Genomic DNA, 18,564 nt, shown 5'->3' with positions numbered 1-18,564 from the left:
CTTCAGATGGCTCCAGCTTCAGATGGCGCCAGCTTCAGATGGCACCAGCTTCAGATGGCTCCAGCTTCAGATGGCTCCAGCTTCAGATGGCTCCAGCTTCAGATGGCACCAGCTTCAGATGGAGTACATTAACATGTAGAAAAAGAGAAAATTTTCTCTAGTTAGACTTTAATACATAGCGGTTCTGAGCACTTCCCATACACTGTTATGGGGAGTGCTCAGAAAAACGATAGCAAATGCAAAGCAGCAGATATCTGAGATATCTGCTGCGATGCTTCAATAATGCATAGCAATTTCACGGTAAACACCCGCAAACTGTTGTTTTCGGGTGTTTAACACAGGAAAAATCCTTGATAAATAGACCCCATAGAGAGGTGATGTTATATGCAGCAATATTCTGTTTCACTATAACACCACACAGACATTTATTTTAACTAGCCACTGGTTCCCATGAGCTTACCATCACTGCAGGACTTAGTGCTAATTCCTCCCCTATACACAAAGGGTCTTTTTATAAAAAGTAAACAAACAATAGTTACATATATATTATATATTGATATTCTGCATTGTGTAAATTGTGATCTAAATAACCCACTGAGTTTCCTGACACACAGCATTCACGGTGTTAAAACTCTGCCATCTAGTGGACACAATGAGTTACAACATCCAATGGGAAATTCCCAGAAAGAAGATGTAAGGGCATGAGGTTGGGGACCAGATGTACTTATATAATGTAAGCTCACTGGCCTAGGGCACACACGTCTACCCTCCTCTTCTGTATATACAAACCCTGAACTAAAACTCCCCACTTCTCTGTGGAGTCTGGATGTGTTACCTTCTCACTGAGGGGCCATTTATAAAAGGGCGAGGAGCCCAATGGTGAAAACAAGTGTTATTTTCAGCAATAGGCCTTGTCATTTCTTCCCTCTGTACTTCAAGTGGTAGCTTCCACATACGGATAGTAATAGTAGAAAAAGATGCTTTATTCTCTTATTGTTCTTTATCTATTCTTTGAATAAAACTTTTTTTAATGGTTTTGAAATGTTTTTATTTTAATTATTTGCGGAACAGTTGTGCATCAGACACTGCATGGAATACTGATTCCTGGTGATTATATTGTTACTGATATAAAGCGGGGTGCTGTACATTGCTGCAGGGACACAGACACATGTATTACAATGTGTCTGGATGACTGCGGGATGTTCTGTACATACCAGTGACTGATCATGGCAGACTCCTATCAGGACTATACTTATATTGCTGCTGTGCAGTGTTCTGTGTGTAGTATTAGCACACATGGCGCTGAGAGCTTCTATCTGCTGATGATACGTAATGTTCTCCTATTTCTTTATTGACTCCGTATACTTGGAAAAGTTGTATGTTCTGTATTGGAGAGCAGCCGGCAGCATTATTATTATTTACAATGGAGAAGTCTTGTTTTATTGTAGATATATTTGGTGCCTGACTTTTTCTGGGGTATTTTCTCCTCTGATAACGTCTCTCTCTTCAGGATTTCCATCTATCATACTCTGTGACTGTCATATTGATGTCATTCCCCCCCCCCATACCTTCTATCTGGTCTCCCTGCTTCCCATCTTAGCCCCCTACAATCCAACCAACATGGGGCTCCAGGAATTCTCTGTGATGCTTCTCGTTCTGTTTCTGCTCTAACGATAACCTCTCTAGGAAACCTTCCACCCTGCACTGCTCCCTATGTTTCTTCTTGGAGGGCCCACAGTACTGGTATAGGGAGGGCAGGGCCCGCAGCGCCGGTATAGGGAGCGCAGGGCCCACAGCGCTGTTATAGGGAGGGCAGGGCCCGCAGCGCCTTATAGGGAGCGCAGGGCCCACAGCGCTGGTGTAGGGAGCGCAGGGCCCACAGCGCTGGTATAGGGAGCGCAGGGCCCACAGCGCTGGTATAGGGAGCGCAGGGCCCACAGCGCCGGTATAGGGAGCAGGGAGCATAGGGCCCGCAGCGCCGGTATAGTGAGCGCAGGGCCCACAGCGCTGGTATAGGGAGCGCAAGGCCCACAGCGTTGGTGTTGGGAGTGCAGGGCCCACAGCGCTGGTATAGGGAGCGCAGGGCCCACAGCGCTGGTATAGGGAGCGCAGGGCCCACAGCGCTGGTATAGGGAGCGCAGGGCCCACAGTGCCGGTATAGGGAGCGCAGGGCCCGCCACACTGGTATAGGGAGAGTTGGGCCCGCAGCGCGGTATAGGGAGCGTTGAGCCCACCACACTGGTATAGGAGCGCAGGGCCCGCAGCGCTGGTATAGGGAGCGCAGGGCCCACAGCGCTGGTATAGGGAGAGCAGGGCCCACAGCGCTGGTATAGGGAGCGCAGGGCCCACAGCGCTGGTATAGGGAGCGCAGGGCCCACAGCGCCGGTATAGGGAGCAGGGAGCACAGGGCCCGCAGCGCCGGTATAGGGAGCAAGGGCTCGCAGCGCTGGTAGAGGGAGCGCAGGGCCCACAGCGCCGGTATAGGGAGCAGGGAGCATAGGGCCCGCAGCGCCGGTATAGGGAGCAAGGGCTCGCAGCGCTGGTAGAGGGAGCGCAGGGCCCACAGCGCCGGTATAGGGAGCAGGGAGCATAGGGCCCGCAGCGCCGGTATAGTGAGCGCAGGGCCCACAGCGCTGGTATAGGGAGCGCAAGGCCCACAGCGTTGGTGTTGGGAGTGCAGGGCCCACAGCGCTGGTATAGGGAGCGCAGGGCCCACAGCGCTGGTATAGGGAGCGCAGGGCCCACAGCGCTGGTATAGGGAGCGCAGGGCCCACAGTGCCGGTATAGGGAGCGCAGGGCCCGCCACACTGGTATAGGGAGAGTTGGGCCCGCAGCGCGGTATAGGGAGCGTTGAGCCCACCACACTGGTATAGGAGCGCAGGGCCCGCAGCGCTGGTATAGGGAGCGCAGGGCCCACAGCGCTGGTATAGGGAGAGCAGGGCCCACAGCGCTGGTATAGGGAGCGCAGGGCCCACAGCGCTGGTATAGGGAGCGCAGGGCCCGCCGCGCTGGCTGCGAGAGGAACAGACCCTCTACCTGCCTCTGGTCTGTGGATTGAGGACTGTCAGCACGCTGCGGCATCCTCACCCTAATTTCTCTGTGTCATTTCCTACTTAATGGAGTCACCTGTCCAGACACATGAAACCAGACACGTATGAAACACAGGATGTATAATGTTTGCATGCGACATACTACATAAATAATCTAAGTGAACCAGGCACCACAACCTCTAAAACAATTCATATTTAATTAAAAAAAAGTATTAAAAACAGTTTAAAAACTTCAAACCATCAAGACAAGTATGGCCATGCTAAAAATAACTAAAAAATAAATAAGCATATATCTAGATCAATGTTGCAGTCCTTATATAGAACAATTCTTGCTTAAAATCCAATAGCTGGCAGCCAAATGGATAAAAATAGATAGAACCAAACAATTAGAGAACATGTGTTTATTACAGTAGTGAAGAAAGTCCTCCGTTGTCTGAGGGATTGAAAGGCGTCCTCACCTGACTAAGCGTCAACGTCTCTGCAGCATCTTACGATCTCAGTTAGGGCATAGTTGCCTACTCTCCCGGAATGTCTGGGAGACTCCCGAATTTTTGGGAGTTCTCCCGGGAGAGCGGGACAACATCCCGGGTCCAGCTCACCTCGTTTGTGAAGCAGGTGGGGGCGGGGCTAAATGCATTATCCATAGGCTGAGATGGGCAATGATTGACAGAGGCGTGGCCTAACAGCGCAATTCACGTGGCCACGCCCCCAAGATGAAGCCCCCTCCCGTTCAGCTGGCTGCAAAAGATGGTAAGTATGAGTTAGCTGATCCGCGTGCGTTCAACTTCGTCCTGTTGGAACGCAAATCCACCTTCTTGTTCCTGTTGTGCGCACGACCCTGCTGCATTCAGTGTGTCAGAGTAAATCCAATGGACCATCGCCATATTACAGAAATGCCAATTTTTGGGGCATGGTGACATCACCGCGTCACCATAGTCCTGCCCACTGTTGCAATTTGTGACATTGTGTGGTGGGGGTGGGATTTAAGCCCCACCTCCAACCGGTGTCTGGGAGAGCAGGCACATGTGGCATACTAGGAATGGCATCATGCAGCGTGTGTTACCCATACATGTCTGGCCTGGCCTCTCTGATAGTTACAGGGCATTTATTCAGACTGATTACAGGAGGTGGCAGTTATTGCAGAGCGCACATGGGGCGTGTGTCAGAGAGATAACGTGCGTCAGTCACAAACTATACACACAGGAAACCAGCTTCACATCGGTGCAACTATGTATATAAAAGTATATAACATGTATGTACTATGACCTGCGCGGGCTGCTGGCCGGTGCCGGTTACCACAGATGTAGATAGTTTGTATTCATCTCAACTGTATCTCCACTCTAAGGGGGAAGGAGGGGGGTGGTTGAGATGTGACAAGGTAACTTGGTAATTATACCAGTGTTTTTTCTCTACCAGGTTCACACTACAGATCGTTAATGATTTCACCAGTGACTGAAAGTCCCGATCAGCAGCAGATTCCTGGGTACACGCTATACACATGTTACACGTGTTACCGTCAGATCTGTGCTCTTCATCTGTCATAACCATCAGCTAAAGAGATGGTGACTGCACCCTCCATAGAGATCTATGGACACTGCCGGTCCTGGGTGCAGACACTGCAGAATTGGAACGATATTGTTCTATTGATGAACAAGCTTTTTAGTGCAGATTAAAAATGAAATGAAACGATACGATGAGCTTTGGAACAATATTTGTTCATTGTTGGAGTGTAGACACTAATGTGATATCTGACCTAACAGTTGTTTATTGTGTGATTAGTGAGATAATGATAGTACCGACAGTGTCAGCCTGGGGCATGAAGAGCCCACCGGGGGGACTGCAACACTAAGGGCCCACCAGAGGGGGTCTGGTCAGCTATCATAGAGGTGGGACCAGACACTAGAGGGGGATTGGTCAGTCGGGGGCCCTATTTGCAAAAAATATTGGGTACATTTAGAAACGCCAACCATCCCTGCCATTAAATCAACAGCACCCACATTTAATAATTAGGCCTCTCTCCATCCTCAACATTAAAGTAATAGTGCTCACATTTGATAAATAGATCTATTTCCCTCCAACCAACCCCAACATTAAATTAATAGTATTCCCATTTAATAAATAAACCTATTACCCTCCCTCCAAACAGCCCCAGCAATAAATTAATAGCATTTACATTCAATACATCCATTTCCCATGACCATTCTTAGCATTAAATAATTAATATTCACATTTAATAGATACCCCTCCTCCCCACACTCAACCCCACATTCAATTATAGATCCAAACCACCTCAGCACTAAAGGTCCCATCACCCACTCCCTATAGTGTTCTCTGTGCAGCCCCCCTCACTATAGTTTAGTATAGATAGGCAGCCCCCTATGTCACACAGTAGTGCCCCCAAAACAATGTTTTGCCACACAGTAGTGCCCCAATGTTATGCCACGCAAGTGTCCCCAATTCATATTATGCCTGCAATAGTGCCCTCAATTCACACACACACATATACACACACATTTTATATATATATATATATATATATGTGTGTGTGTATATCCGTCCCCGTAACGATCCAGGAGGATGTATATTCTTCCGGGAATCTGGGAGGACTCAACGAAATTCAGAAGCATAGGCAAGTGTGCTCTACACCCTAGTGAACACCACTATGTCTATTGTTCCAGTTTCCTCCTATTGTCTCCCTTTATAATGTAAGCTCTCACGACCGGGGTCCTCTTCATTATGCCCCCTGGTGGTACCTCTGCTTCATGTCTGCCTAATCTGCATCTTCTTCTCAGTCCCTGTTTTGTCTTATTCTGAATTGTCTGTATTCAGTGTGATTTGTTCCGGTAATTGTATCCATGTATTTATCATTCTGCTTCTCTGCACCCATTGTTCTTATCTGTATGTAAATCTGTTCCAACCCCTATGTACGGAATTCTTATAAAGAAGATATAATAATAATAATACCACACATGAGGGCCGATTTATAAATTGCCCACTGTGTATGGCCTTTTCCCCTTCACAAGACCTTTTTCATACTTAACTAAAAATAAAGACACTGAGACAAATATAAGATGGTTAAATAAGGTCACAGTTTTTGGTGGCGGAGTAAGAGCACCACGGGTCAGCTACCAGACCGATACCTAAAACCAAGCGTGGAAATGGGGAACCTCAGTGTTTCCACTTAAAACGGAAACTAGTCCTAAATTGCCTGGACAGTGCTAACCTGGCGTCAGAGTGACTGTACCCCTTCTAAACTCACAATGCCCCTCCTCACTGAGCTGGACAAGGACCAACCAGTTATCGTTTCCTCGAAGGGGACAGCGACCTGCGGTCATTCCCGATAGTGCCATAGGTATCAGCCGCTGATCACAGTGCCTTCCTATCAGCTGTGCCTGCTCTGTGGTGAGGGGTAAAATAGGCACTAACTACCAACCTGACACCAGGCGTGGGAGCGTGGGAGCGTGGGGAGCGTGGGAGCGTGGGAGCGTGGGGGCGTGGGAGCACGGGAGCGTGGGGGCGTGGGAGCGTGGGAGCGTGGTGGCGTGGGAGCGTGGGATCCTGCAAAACAGAAAGAGGCCACCAGGAAGTGAGAGGACATATAAAGGACTCTCCTCTTTGCGTTACTGCTGTTCCTGGTGAAGCTTTTTAATAAATACTCATGAACTTGTAATTCTTATTTTTGTGATAAGACTTGAAAAGGATCATGTTAAAAACGCGGACATTAATAAATAAAGACCATTATGTCTACAGGAGAGAAAGATTTTTATCCTATGTCAAAACTCATTCTGAACATTTATTAAAAATTACTAATAATGTCACAATATTCACAATATGCCAGTAAAACAATATACACAGTTACTCCTAGTGATAACTGATTCAGAAGTAGCTGCCACAAAACTGCGCAGCGCCGGGCAGTCACCATGGCTTTATCTGCATATGATGGGTACAATTAAAGTCATATTACCGTTCCTTCCTACGACGCCACCATGTCTGAGATCCTTATTACTGAGCTGGAAAGTGAAACTGGGGGGTGGAGCTAAGCAGCCTTTACCAAACCACACTGATAACCGTCCAATCAGATACAGAGCTTTCCTCTATTTATTGTATCTAATTCATTCATCTGTGGCCAAACAGGGATATCACAATGACCTGTCCTGCTGGAGTTCCCTCCATTACTGGCTTGTGCATGAACTGTACATAAAATACACACATATAGTGAGCAGCAGTCACTCAGGACCTACCAATTCTTAATATACTGATTGTAGTTTGCTCAATGTATAGTTATTATATGTTACAGTGTAACCCCCCAGAGCTTTGTACAAGAATCAGGACCTGCGATGCTATAAAGTAATTGTCCTTGTAGATGTATGCGGGACTTGGAGCGGACAACCGACCCATCTGTAACAATCTTACACAGAACCATCCAGCATTTCAGATGATTTATCTCTGGTTTTAATAAACGGCTGATCTGGTCTCTGAAGATCTGGATTTGTATAAACACCCAGGAATCAAATTCTATTGTGTCAGCTCCCAGCTCATGTCTGAGATCTCATTACCACTATATCCTATTAATACAGACTGCAGTAACTAATTGCTGCAGATCTGTCAATGTATGGAAAATGTTACAGATGTGTCTCTAGAAGGAGAGGAGGTGATGTTTCCGTAGGACCTTGGTGTGCACCACAAACTGCTGCCTGTGCCATGTAATATTATTGTTAGTTTATTATATACTGTATATAATCTGCAGGTTCACAGTTAGTTATTATCGTAGCGATGTCCCCGTGGGAGGTGACCGATGCTCAGCTCCCGGTGATGTTGGCTATAAGAGGACACTTACCATGCCAGTCCTGAGCTCATACCCATCAGAGGACCAGCGGTAATTCATAAATGGACTTCACTCTGCAAAGATGATGGTTACCTGCCTGCAACAGCCTTTACTGGCCCGTGGCTCTGGTAAGTAGGGGAAGCCCTGAACCCTATGAAAGATCCCCTCTCACAGGATTAGGGATTATCTCCCTCTAATAAATAGACGCTTATTGTTACTTAAACAGTAGAACATGATCCCTGCTCCAATCACCATGATTACACAGAGGAGGCGTGAACAGTCTGGATACATACACCTGCTCTGAGGAGGAGTACACGCAGGAACAGAGACGTAGCTGGATACATACACCTGCTCTGCGGAGGAGTACATGCAGGAACAGAGACGTAGCTGGATACATACACCTGCTCTGCGGAGGAGTACATGCAGGAACAGAGACGTAGCTGGATACATACACCTGCTCTGCGGAGGAGTACATGCAGGAACAGAGACGTAGCTGGATACATACACCTGCTCTGAGGAGGAGTACACACAGGAACAGAGGCGTAGCTAGATACATACACCTGCTCTGCGGAGGAGTACATGCAGGAACAGAGACGTAGCTGGAGACATACACCTGCTCTGCGGAGGAGTACACGCAGGAACAGAGACGTAGCTGGTTACATACACCTGCTCTGCGGAGGAGTACACACAGGAACAGAGACGTAGCTGGTTACATACACCTGCTCTGCGGAGGAGTACACGCAGGAACAGAGACGTAGCTGGATACATACACCTGCTCTGCGGAGGAGTACATGCAGGAACAGAGACGTAGCTGGATACATACACCTGCTCTGAGGAGGAGTACACACAGGAACAGAGGCGTAGCTAGATACATACACCTGCTCTGCGGAGGAGTACATGCAGGAACAGAGACGTAGCTGGAGACATACACCTGCTCTGTGGAGGAGTACACGCAGGAACAGAGACGTAGCTGGATACATACACCTGCTCTGCGGAGGAGTACACGCAGGAACAGAGACAGAGCTGGATACATACACCTGCTCTGCGGAGGAGTACACACAGGAACAGAGACGTAGCTGGATACATACACCTGCTCTGCGGAGGAGTACACGCAGGAACAGAGACGTAGCTGGTTACATACACCTGCTCTGCGGAGGAGTACATGCAGGAACAGAGACGTAGCTGGATACATACACCTGCTCTGCGGAGGAGTACATGCAGGAACAGAGACGTAGCTGGATACATACACCTGCTCTGAGGAGGAGTACACACAGGAACAGAGGCGTAGCTAGATACATACACCTGCTCTGCGGAGGAGTACATGCAGGAACAGAGACGTAGCTGGAGACATACACCTGCTCTGTGGAGGAGTACACGCAGGAACAGAGACGTAGCTGGATACATACACCTGCTCTGCGGAGGAGTACACACAGGAACAGAGACGTAGCTGGATACATACACCTGCTCTGCGGAGGAGTACACGCAGGAACAGAGACAGAGCTGGATACATACACCTGCTCTGCGGAGGAGTACACACAGGAACAGAGACGTAGCTGGATACATACACATGCTCTGCGGAGGAGTACACACAGGAACAGAGACGTAGCTGGATACATACACCTGCTCTGCGGAGGAGTACACACAGGAACAGAGACGTAGCTGGATACATACACCTGCTCTGCGGAGGAGTACATGCAGGAACAGAGACGTAGCTGGATACATACACATGCTCTGCGGAGGAGTACACACAGGAACAGAGACGTAGCTGGATACATACACCTGCTCTGCGGAGGAGTACACACAGGAACAGAGACGTAGCTGGATACATACACCTGCTCTGCGGAGGAGTACACGCAGGAACAGAGACAGAGCTGGATACATACACCTGCTCTGCGGAGGAGTACATGCAGGAACAGAGACAGATCTGGATACATACACCTGCTCTGCGGAGGAGTACACGCAGGAACAGAGACAGATCTGGATACATACACCTGCTCTGCGGAGGAGTACACACAGGAACAGAGACGTAGCTGGATACATACACCTGCTCTGCGGAGGAGTACATGCAGGAACAGAGACAGAGCTGGATACATACACCTGCTCTGCGGAGGAGTACACACAGGAACAGAGACGTAGCTGGATACATACACCTGCTTTGCGGAGGAGTACATGCAGGAACAGAGACAGAGCTGTATACATACACCTGCTCTGCGGAGGAGTACACACAGGAACAGAGACGTAGCTGGATACATACACCTGCTCTGCGGAGGAGTACACGCAGGAACAGAGACAGAGCTGGATACATACACCTGCTTTGCGGAGGAGTACATGCAGGAACAGAGACAGAGCTGGATACATACACCTGCTCTGCGGAGGAGTACACACAGGAACAGAGACGTAGCTGGATACATACACCTGCTCTGCGGAGGAGTACACACAGGAACAGAGACGTAGCTGGATACATACACCTGCTCTGCGGAGGAGTACATGCAGGAACAGAGACAGAGCTGGATACATACACCTGCTCTGCGGAGGAGTACACACAGGAACAGAGACGTAGCTGGATACATACACCTGCTCTGCGGAGGAGTACATGCAGGAACAGAGACAGAGCTGGATACATACACCTGCTCTGCGGAGGAGTACACACAGGAACAGAGACGTAGCTGGATACATACACCTGCTCTGCGGAGGAGTACACACAGGAACAGAGACGTAGCTGGATACATACACCTGCTCTGCGGAGGAGTACACACAGGAACAGAGACGTAGCTGGATACATACACCTGCTCTGCGGAGGAGTACACACAGGAACAGAGACAGAGCTGGATACATACACCTGCTCTGCGGAGGAGTACATGCAGGAACAGAGACAGAGCTGGATACATACACCTGCTCTGCGGAGGAGTACACGCAGGAACAGAGACGTAGCTGGATACATACACCTGCTCTGCGGAGGAGTACATGCAGGAACAGAGACGTAGCTGGATACATACACCTGCTCTGCGGAGGAGTACACACAGGAACAGAGACGTAGCTGGATACATACACCTGCTCTGCGGAGGAGTACACGCAGGAACAGAGACGTAGCTGGATACATACACCTGCTCTGCGGAGGAGTACACGCAGGAACAGAGACAGAGCTGGATACATACACCTGCTCTGCGGAGGAGTACATGCAGGAACAGAGACAGAGCTGGATACATACACCTGCTCTGCGGAGGAGTACACGCAGGAACAGAGACAGAGCTGGATACATACACCTGCTCTGCGGAGGAGTACATGCAGGAACAGAGACGTAGCTGGATACATACACCTGCTCTGCGGAGGAGTACACACAGGAACAGAGACGTAGCTGGATACATACACCTGCTCTGCGGAGGAGTACACACAGGAACAGAGACGTAGCTGGATACATACACCTGCTCTGCGGAGGAGTACACACAGGAACAGAGACGTAGCTGGATACATACACCTGCTCTGCGGAGGAGTACACACAGGAACAGAGACGTAGCTGGATACATACACCTGCTCTGCGGAGGAGTACATGCAGGAACAGAGACAGAGCTGGATACATACACCTGCTCTGCGGAGGAGTACACACAGGAACAGAGACGTAGCTGGATACATACACCTGCTCTGCGGAGGAGTACACACAGGAACAGAGACGTAGCTGGATACATACACCTGCTCTGCGGAGGAGTACACACAGGAACAGAGACGTAGCTGGATACATACACCTGCTCTGCGGAGGAGTACATGCAGGAACAGAGACAGAGCTGGATACATACACCTGCTCTGCGGAGGAGTACACGCAGGAACAGAGACAGAGCTGGATACATACACCTGCTCTGCGGAGGAGTACACACAGGAACAGAGACGTAGCTGGATACATACACCTGCTCTGCGGAGGAGTACATGCAGGAACAGAGACAGAGCTGGATACATACACCTGCTCTGCGGAGGAGTACACGCAGGAACAGAGACAGAGCTGGATACATACACCTGCTCTGCGGAGGAGTACACGCAGGAACAGAGACAGAGCTGGATACATACACCTGCTCTGCGGAGGAGTACATGCAGGAACAGAGACGTAGCTGTGCACACGGTATTATAACAAACGATACAGCTCACACCACAACTCTTGTCTCCAATTTCTTGGCAGAAAAAGTGAGGCCGACATTGGTACATTCCCGGTGTGAGTCTATGTATGAGCTTTGTCTCAGTGAGATATGACGTCCTCTGTTGAATGATCACTAAACACCCAGAGTGATTGGGACTATGTGCTGGGACCGACATGTTTCACCCCAAAAATACAGAGCAACAATTACACACATACTACACGGTAGTGTCCAGGGGCCGGCTGGCAACACTCAGCTCAGCAGCCTATTAGGGCATATTAAAGGGGATAAAATGCAGGTGGCCCCAGTGACCCAGCCCAAGGTAGCCCACTATGGGACCGGCCCGGGGGCCGCTGGTTATGTTCTTTGGTGTAACACCCACAGCAAACTAAGTATTTACACTGTCATAGATTCATATTTACATATACAATAATTTATACAATACGAATATACCTTATAAGCATCACTGACTATATGTCCATGTCCTTCCCTTGCTGGGAGCCCTTCCCTAATACAGATACATCAAAACCTTACAGTGGTGTAAAGAAAAAAAAGATGGCTACTGCCAGTGTAGCAGGATCTATAAAAGTAACATATCCCAACAGATCTACATAACTACACAGCATGTCCTAACAGATCTACAGAACATGATACTCAAGATGTCCTAACAGATCTACATAACTACACAGCATGTCCTAACAGATCTACAGAACATGATATTCAAGATATCCTAACAGATCTACATAACTACACAGCATATTATAACAGATCTACAGAACATGATACACAAGATTTCCTAACAGATCTACATAACTACACAGCATGTCATAACAGATCTAGAGAACATGATACACAAGATTTCCCAACAGATCTACATAACTACACAGCATATTATAACAGATCTACAGAACATGATACTCAAGATGTCCTAACAGATCTACATAACTACACAGCATGTCCTAACAGATCTACAGAACATGATATTCAAGATATCCTAACAGATCTACATAACTACACAGCATATTATAACAGATCTACAGAACATGATACACAAGATTTCCTAACAGATCTACATAACTACACAGCATGTCATAACAGATCTAGAGAACATGATACACAAGATTTCCCAACAGAGCTACATAACTACACAGCATATTATAACAGATCTACAGAACATGATACACAAGATATCCTAACAGAGCTACATAACTACACAGCATATTATAACAGATCTACAGAACTTGCATACATGGACGGCGTTAGGATCTGGTCTGGTGAGTGACACACTGGGGTCATCGCTGTGTAATGAGCATATTCACATATTATTTGAATGAAATAAAGTAATATTTTTCTTACCCGCAATCCTTATGACTGCTCTCTCTGCCGCATCCAGCACGGTGCCCCCACCAGAGGCCGAGGACGACCTCTTGACACGCTGGTTCTTAGATAGGTTCCAGGGCAGTGTGTCCCCCGGGGTGGGTGAACCACTGCTGGCACTAGAGCTATCCTCGGCCATCCTGGACCTCTCCTTCCTGTCCAGCGACATCAGCTCCTGTAAGAGGATAACGCCAATCAGTGTGATCCCTGCACTTGTAGCGGCTCTCACTAGTACACCTCACTAGTACACCTCACTAATACACCTCACTAGTACACCTCACTAATACACCTTACTAGTACACCTCTCTAATACACCTCACTAATACACCTCACTAATACACCTCACTAATACTCTAATACACTTCACTAATACACCTCACTAATACACTTCACTAATACACCTCACTAATACACTAATACACCTCACTAATACACTAATACACCTCACTAATACACCTCACTAATACTCTAATACACTTCACTAATACACTTCACTAATACACCACACTAATACACCTCACTAATACACCTCACTAATGCACCTTCCTTTCTCTACATACGTCCATAATCTTCTGTAATATATCACACTCATACCCTCCTCACTGGTGAGGACAGACAGCATTATACCATTATATAATGTATAAGGACAGTATAGTGTTTTTTGTATTTGTTAGTCAGTATAGACAGACACGGGCACTGTGGGTAATAATTGTGTAGTCTGTAGGACTTGATTTATCGATAGGTGAAAAGTCCTTTTGCTGGTAAACATGGTAAGTACTCATAACCAGAGCTACAGACAATCAATGTTATTTCTTTATTATCCCACAGCACAGTGCTGTATCAGGGGTACAGGGTTTCACAGGCAATAGGGCTTTTTGCCCATTGATAAATCAGACGATAGCCCATCCTTTAGGAGATGACCGCCTGACTGTGCTCCAGTAATGGGCAACACGGTGGCTAAGTGGTTAGCAGTTCTGCCGCACAGCAATGAGTTTAATTCCCGACCATGGCCTTATCTGTGAGGAGTTTGTATGTTCTCCTCGTGTTTGCCTGGGTTTCCTCCGGGTGCTCCGGTTTTCTCCCACATTCCAAAAACATACTGGTAGGTTAATTGGCTGCTATCAAATTGATCCTAGTCTGTGTGTGTGTGTGTGTGTGTTAGGGAATTTAGACTGTAAGCCTCAATGGGGGCAGGGACTGATGTGAGTGAGTTCTCTGTACAGCGCTGCGGAATTAGTGGCGCTATATAAATAAATGATGATGATGATAATGAAGGTGCAGACTGCTCGACTTAATCGGCTCTTTACTAGAGAGTCAAAAGTTAGTGCCCATCAGTGGGATGTATCAGTCCTTCACCAGAAAGTAAAAATAAAACTTAAATGACTTGTTCATATCAGATGAGTATTCCCATGTTTTGAGAGATGCTTTGTTTATATCAGAAGGGTATTCCTATGTGTGAGAGATGCTTGTTCACATCAGATAAATATTGCCATGTCTGAGAGGTGTTTTTTTTTTAATTAGATTAAAATTTTGAGATCCTCTACTGGCACTGTCCATACTACTATATGGTCTGGCACTGGCCAGAGATGGTGATAGCGGCCTGGGGTTATATGGTGCATTACATTGTCACATTAACAGTACAGCCATAGATACAGAATTATTAATATAGAGATAACACACAACCATTCTTGAGACAATCAGATATTATAATGAGCCAATCCCTCTCCATCTGGTACTTGCTGCCTTAGGCTTTATTTAATGTAGCTGTCCTGACTGTGATCTCATAAATATTCATACCTGCCCGGAAGATAACTGACTGCATTCAGAAGGGAAAATAGAATGTAACACACAGTAAATGGAATATATCTGTATTTATGTGGCCGGATCAATTAATGATTAGTTGTGTAGGTGACAGGCGCTGGTGAAGTGTGTGTACAGTGCCACCAAGAGGCTGTATAATGGCATTGAGAGGTAACAATATGAAGCTACACTACATGGTATGTGCACAGCTCACAATAACAGCATTATAATGACTTGTTCTCATCCTATAACAGTCTCTGAGATCTCAGTACCACTCATTCTCCTGCTGGGTGCTGGGCTGTATGTACTTGTAGCTGAAATGGCCAAACACTGTTTAGAGGGGGGTCCACATACGTCTGCCCATGTAGGGTACCTAGTGATAACTAGAGGTTATATAACGGGATTATGGTGTAATAGAGGCACCTACAATAATAAGAGGATATTCAATGCTACATTATCACACAGTGCTAAACACTATATTAATCCTGTGCTGCACCAAATGAACTCTATGCTGTCCCTGTGTGTGGATGGAAGGAATCACACGTGCACATCCTCACACTGGTCCCCACAATAACACACAAAGTACACACAATGTCCAGACACGTACACTTACTGCTGCTTGTGTCGTCACGTGGTTCCTGGCTCCTATCTGCCAGCACTAACGAATTAATCACAATTTACACACTTCCTCTTACCAGTGCAGCCACGCCTGTCTAACGGCACTGACACACACTACTGTACACATTGTATATCATGTAACACAAACATCTTCATATACTATCACTGTGCAAATCTGCACTACAACCACTTTATCCTGTCACCAAATAGATTCTATCTGTGCATTGCTCCAAGCGTCTGATTGGTTGTGGTGGTTTTGGGGAAGATTTGCACCTTGAAATCTATATCACGGTGTCTCTTTTTATATCACACAATTGAGGTCATTTGCAAATATGTAAAGATAGAGCAGGTTTTGTGGAAATGCAGCAAATTCTATGTAACAATCATATATTTTACATATTAAGGTGGGGTGTGCACAAAATGTTCACTTAGTAATGGAAGGAGCTGCACAAAGTGGGGTCCCTGCATAGTGGGGGTGAGGTACCTGCCAACCTCAGCACACTGCCCGCTGGGAGATCCACAGACCAAAGATAACAAGGGTACCGCTGATAAACAATTCAATAAATGTAATAACATCCACAATTCATAACATTTATAGTGATCTGGACACTGTAACATGTTTCAGATCTAATGTAAATATATATATATATGGAATTATAAACAATTACAATATGTAAATATATATTATATCTGCAAAATCCAGTTGTCCAGTTCACAAAACAAGACTATAAATAGATGATGATTATACATATATATATATATATATATACATATATATATATATATATATATACATATTGTGACAGGATGGAACTCCTATGCCACCCTGTCCGTGCTGCTGGGGACCGGCTGGGCTGGCCTTGCCTTGCCACGTCCCCTTTCTTCATCCCAAATTGTGCCCTTCTAATCGCAGTAGGAGGGGTTCTGCTGCCACCACTAGGCTCTTTCGCCGGCACTTAGACCTGCGTCCTTCAGGGTAACTCTCGCTGCTAGTGTACCCCCTTGCTGGGCACTTGGCTAGTACACCTCACCTCTTCCTTCAGATCAGGGTTGCTGTGGACGGATCCCCCCTGGTTTATCACACACACACTGGCCAGAGCTGCAGGTAGCGGGCAGAGTTTGGTACTGGATGCTGGGTCCCAACCTCAGTGCAACCAGATAATGGATTAGATTGGTCTAATCTGTAGGTCACAGGAATTACAGCAGGTAAGTAGGTGTCAAAGCAGGATCTGGAAGCAGTGATGTTTATTAGCTCAAGTAGCCCTTATAAGGACAGTTACACACTAGTTTATGGTACTAGTGATCTCCAGAACGGTACAGATGGAATAATGATACATTACATGGTCAAACAGCTCTTTATATACAGTTCTGCACACATACCCTGGCAGGACGTAATCCGGCCTCCTGCCCCTTTACCCAGCCTGCACATAGATCAGCCTGGAGGGGTTATCACCTTTTTACATAGCTGCTAGCGGCACCACAACATCTGAAATATTACATCAGATCTCAGGATGTAAAATCCTCTACACTTGGAGTTAATGCAATTTTATAATTTTACCAAAATTTACACTAATTTGTGATTTCCCAAATCACATGCTGTCTACATTCTTCAAACTAAGAAGACATGTCGAACACTTACACATCAAAAAAGGCCTAATTAACTTAAATGAGGATTTCCTCTCAAACTTACACAACAGATTTCCTTAAACAAATACCTATTGCATCAGAAATCGATACATTTGCAATGATATATATTGACGCACTGCAGTAAGAATTTAAATATATTTATACAATAAGTTATTTATAAGTGATCCAGCCACAACGTGCCTTCATTAATCAGGCCCAGTGCACATTATAGACCGGTACTTGCGTCACGCAGTGCGCATTACAGACCGGTTCTTGCGTCACGTACATTACAGACCGGTTCTTGCGTCACGCAGTGGACATTACAGACCAGTGTTTGCGTCACAGTGCACATTACAGACCGGTGCTTGCGTCACGCAGTGCACATTACAGACCGGTGCTTGCGTCACGCAGTGCACATTACAGACCGGTGCTTGCGTCACGCAGTGCACATTACAGACCGGTGCTTGCGTCACACAGTGCACATTACAGACCGGTGCTTGCGTCACGCAGTGCACATTACAGACCGGTGCTTGCGTCACGCAGTGCACATTACAGACCGGCGCTTGCGTCACACAGTGCACATTACAGACCGGTGCTTGTGTCACGCAGTGCACATTACAGACCGGTGCTTGCGTCACGCAGTGCACATTACAGACCAGTGTTTGCGTCACAGTGTACATTACAGACCGGTGCTTGCGTCACACAGTGCACATTACAGACCGGTGCTTGTGTCACACAGTGCACATTACAGACCGGTGCTTGCGTCACACAGTGCACATTACAGACCGGTGCTTGCGTCACACAGTGCACATTACAGACCAGTGTTTGCGTCACAGTGTACATTACAGACCGGTGCTTGCGTCACACAGTGTACATTACAGACCGGTGCTTGCGTCACAGTGCACATTACAGACCGGTGCTTGCGTCACACAGTGCACATTACAGACCGGTGCTTGTGTCACAATGCACATTACAGACAGGTGCTTGCGTCACGCAGTGCACATTACAGACCGGTGCTTGCGTAACGCAGTGCACATTACAGACCGGTGCTTGCGTCACGCAGTGCACATTACAGACCGGTGCTTGTGTCACAATGCACATTACAGACCGGTGCTTGTGTCACAATGCACATTACAGACCGGTGCTT

The 18,564-nt window shown here is 47.1% G+C and overlaps 1 protein-coding gene across 3 annotated transcripts in view; it reads right to left on the bottom strand.

Annotated features, from left to right (window-relative positions):
• Window positions 1-18,564, bottom strand: part of PLEC (plectin) — a 239,186-nt gene that overhangs the window by 208,406 nt on the left and 12,216 nt on the right. For all 3 annotated transcript variants that reach the window (XM_075211519.1, XM_075211520.1, XM_075211523.1), the window contains exon 2: window positions 13,353-13,548. In XM_075211519.1, the coding sequence (XP_075067620.1) occupies window positions 13,353-13,542 (190 nt within the window). In that variant the 5' untranslated portion in view covers window positions 13,543-13,548. The remainder of the gene's footprint in view (window positions 1-13,352; window positions 13,549-18,564) is intronic.

The sequence above is a fragment of the Mixophyes fleayi genome, chromosome 5 (genome assembly GCF_038048845.1).
Source record: "Mixophyes fleayi isolate aMixFle1 chromosome 5, aMixFle1.hap1, whole genome shotgun sequence".
Classification (NCBI taxonomy): domain Eukaryota; kingdom Metazoa; phylum Chordata; class Amphibia; order Anura; family Limnodynastidae; genus Mixophyes; species Mixophyes fleayi.
Note: the sequence above shows the minus strand (reverse complement) of the source record. Positions and strands in the feature narration are given on the sequence as shown.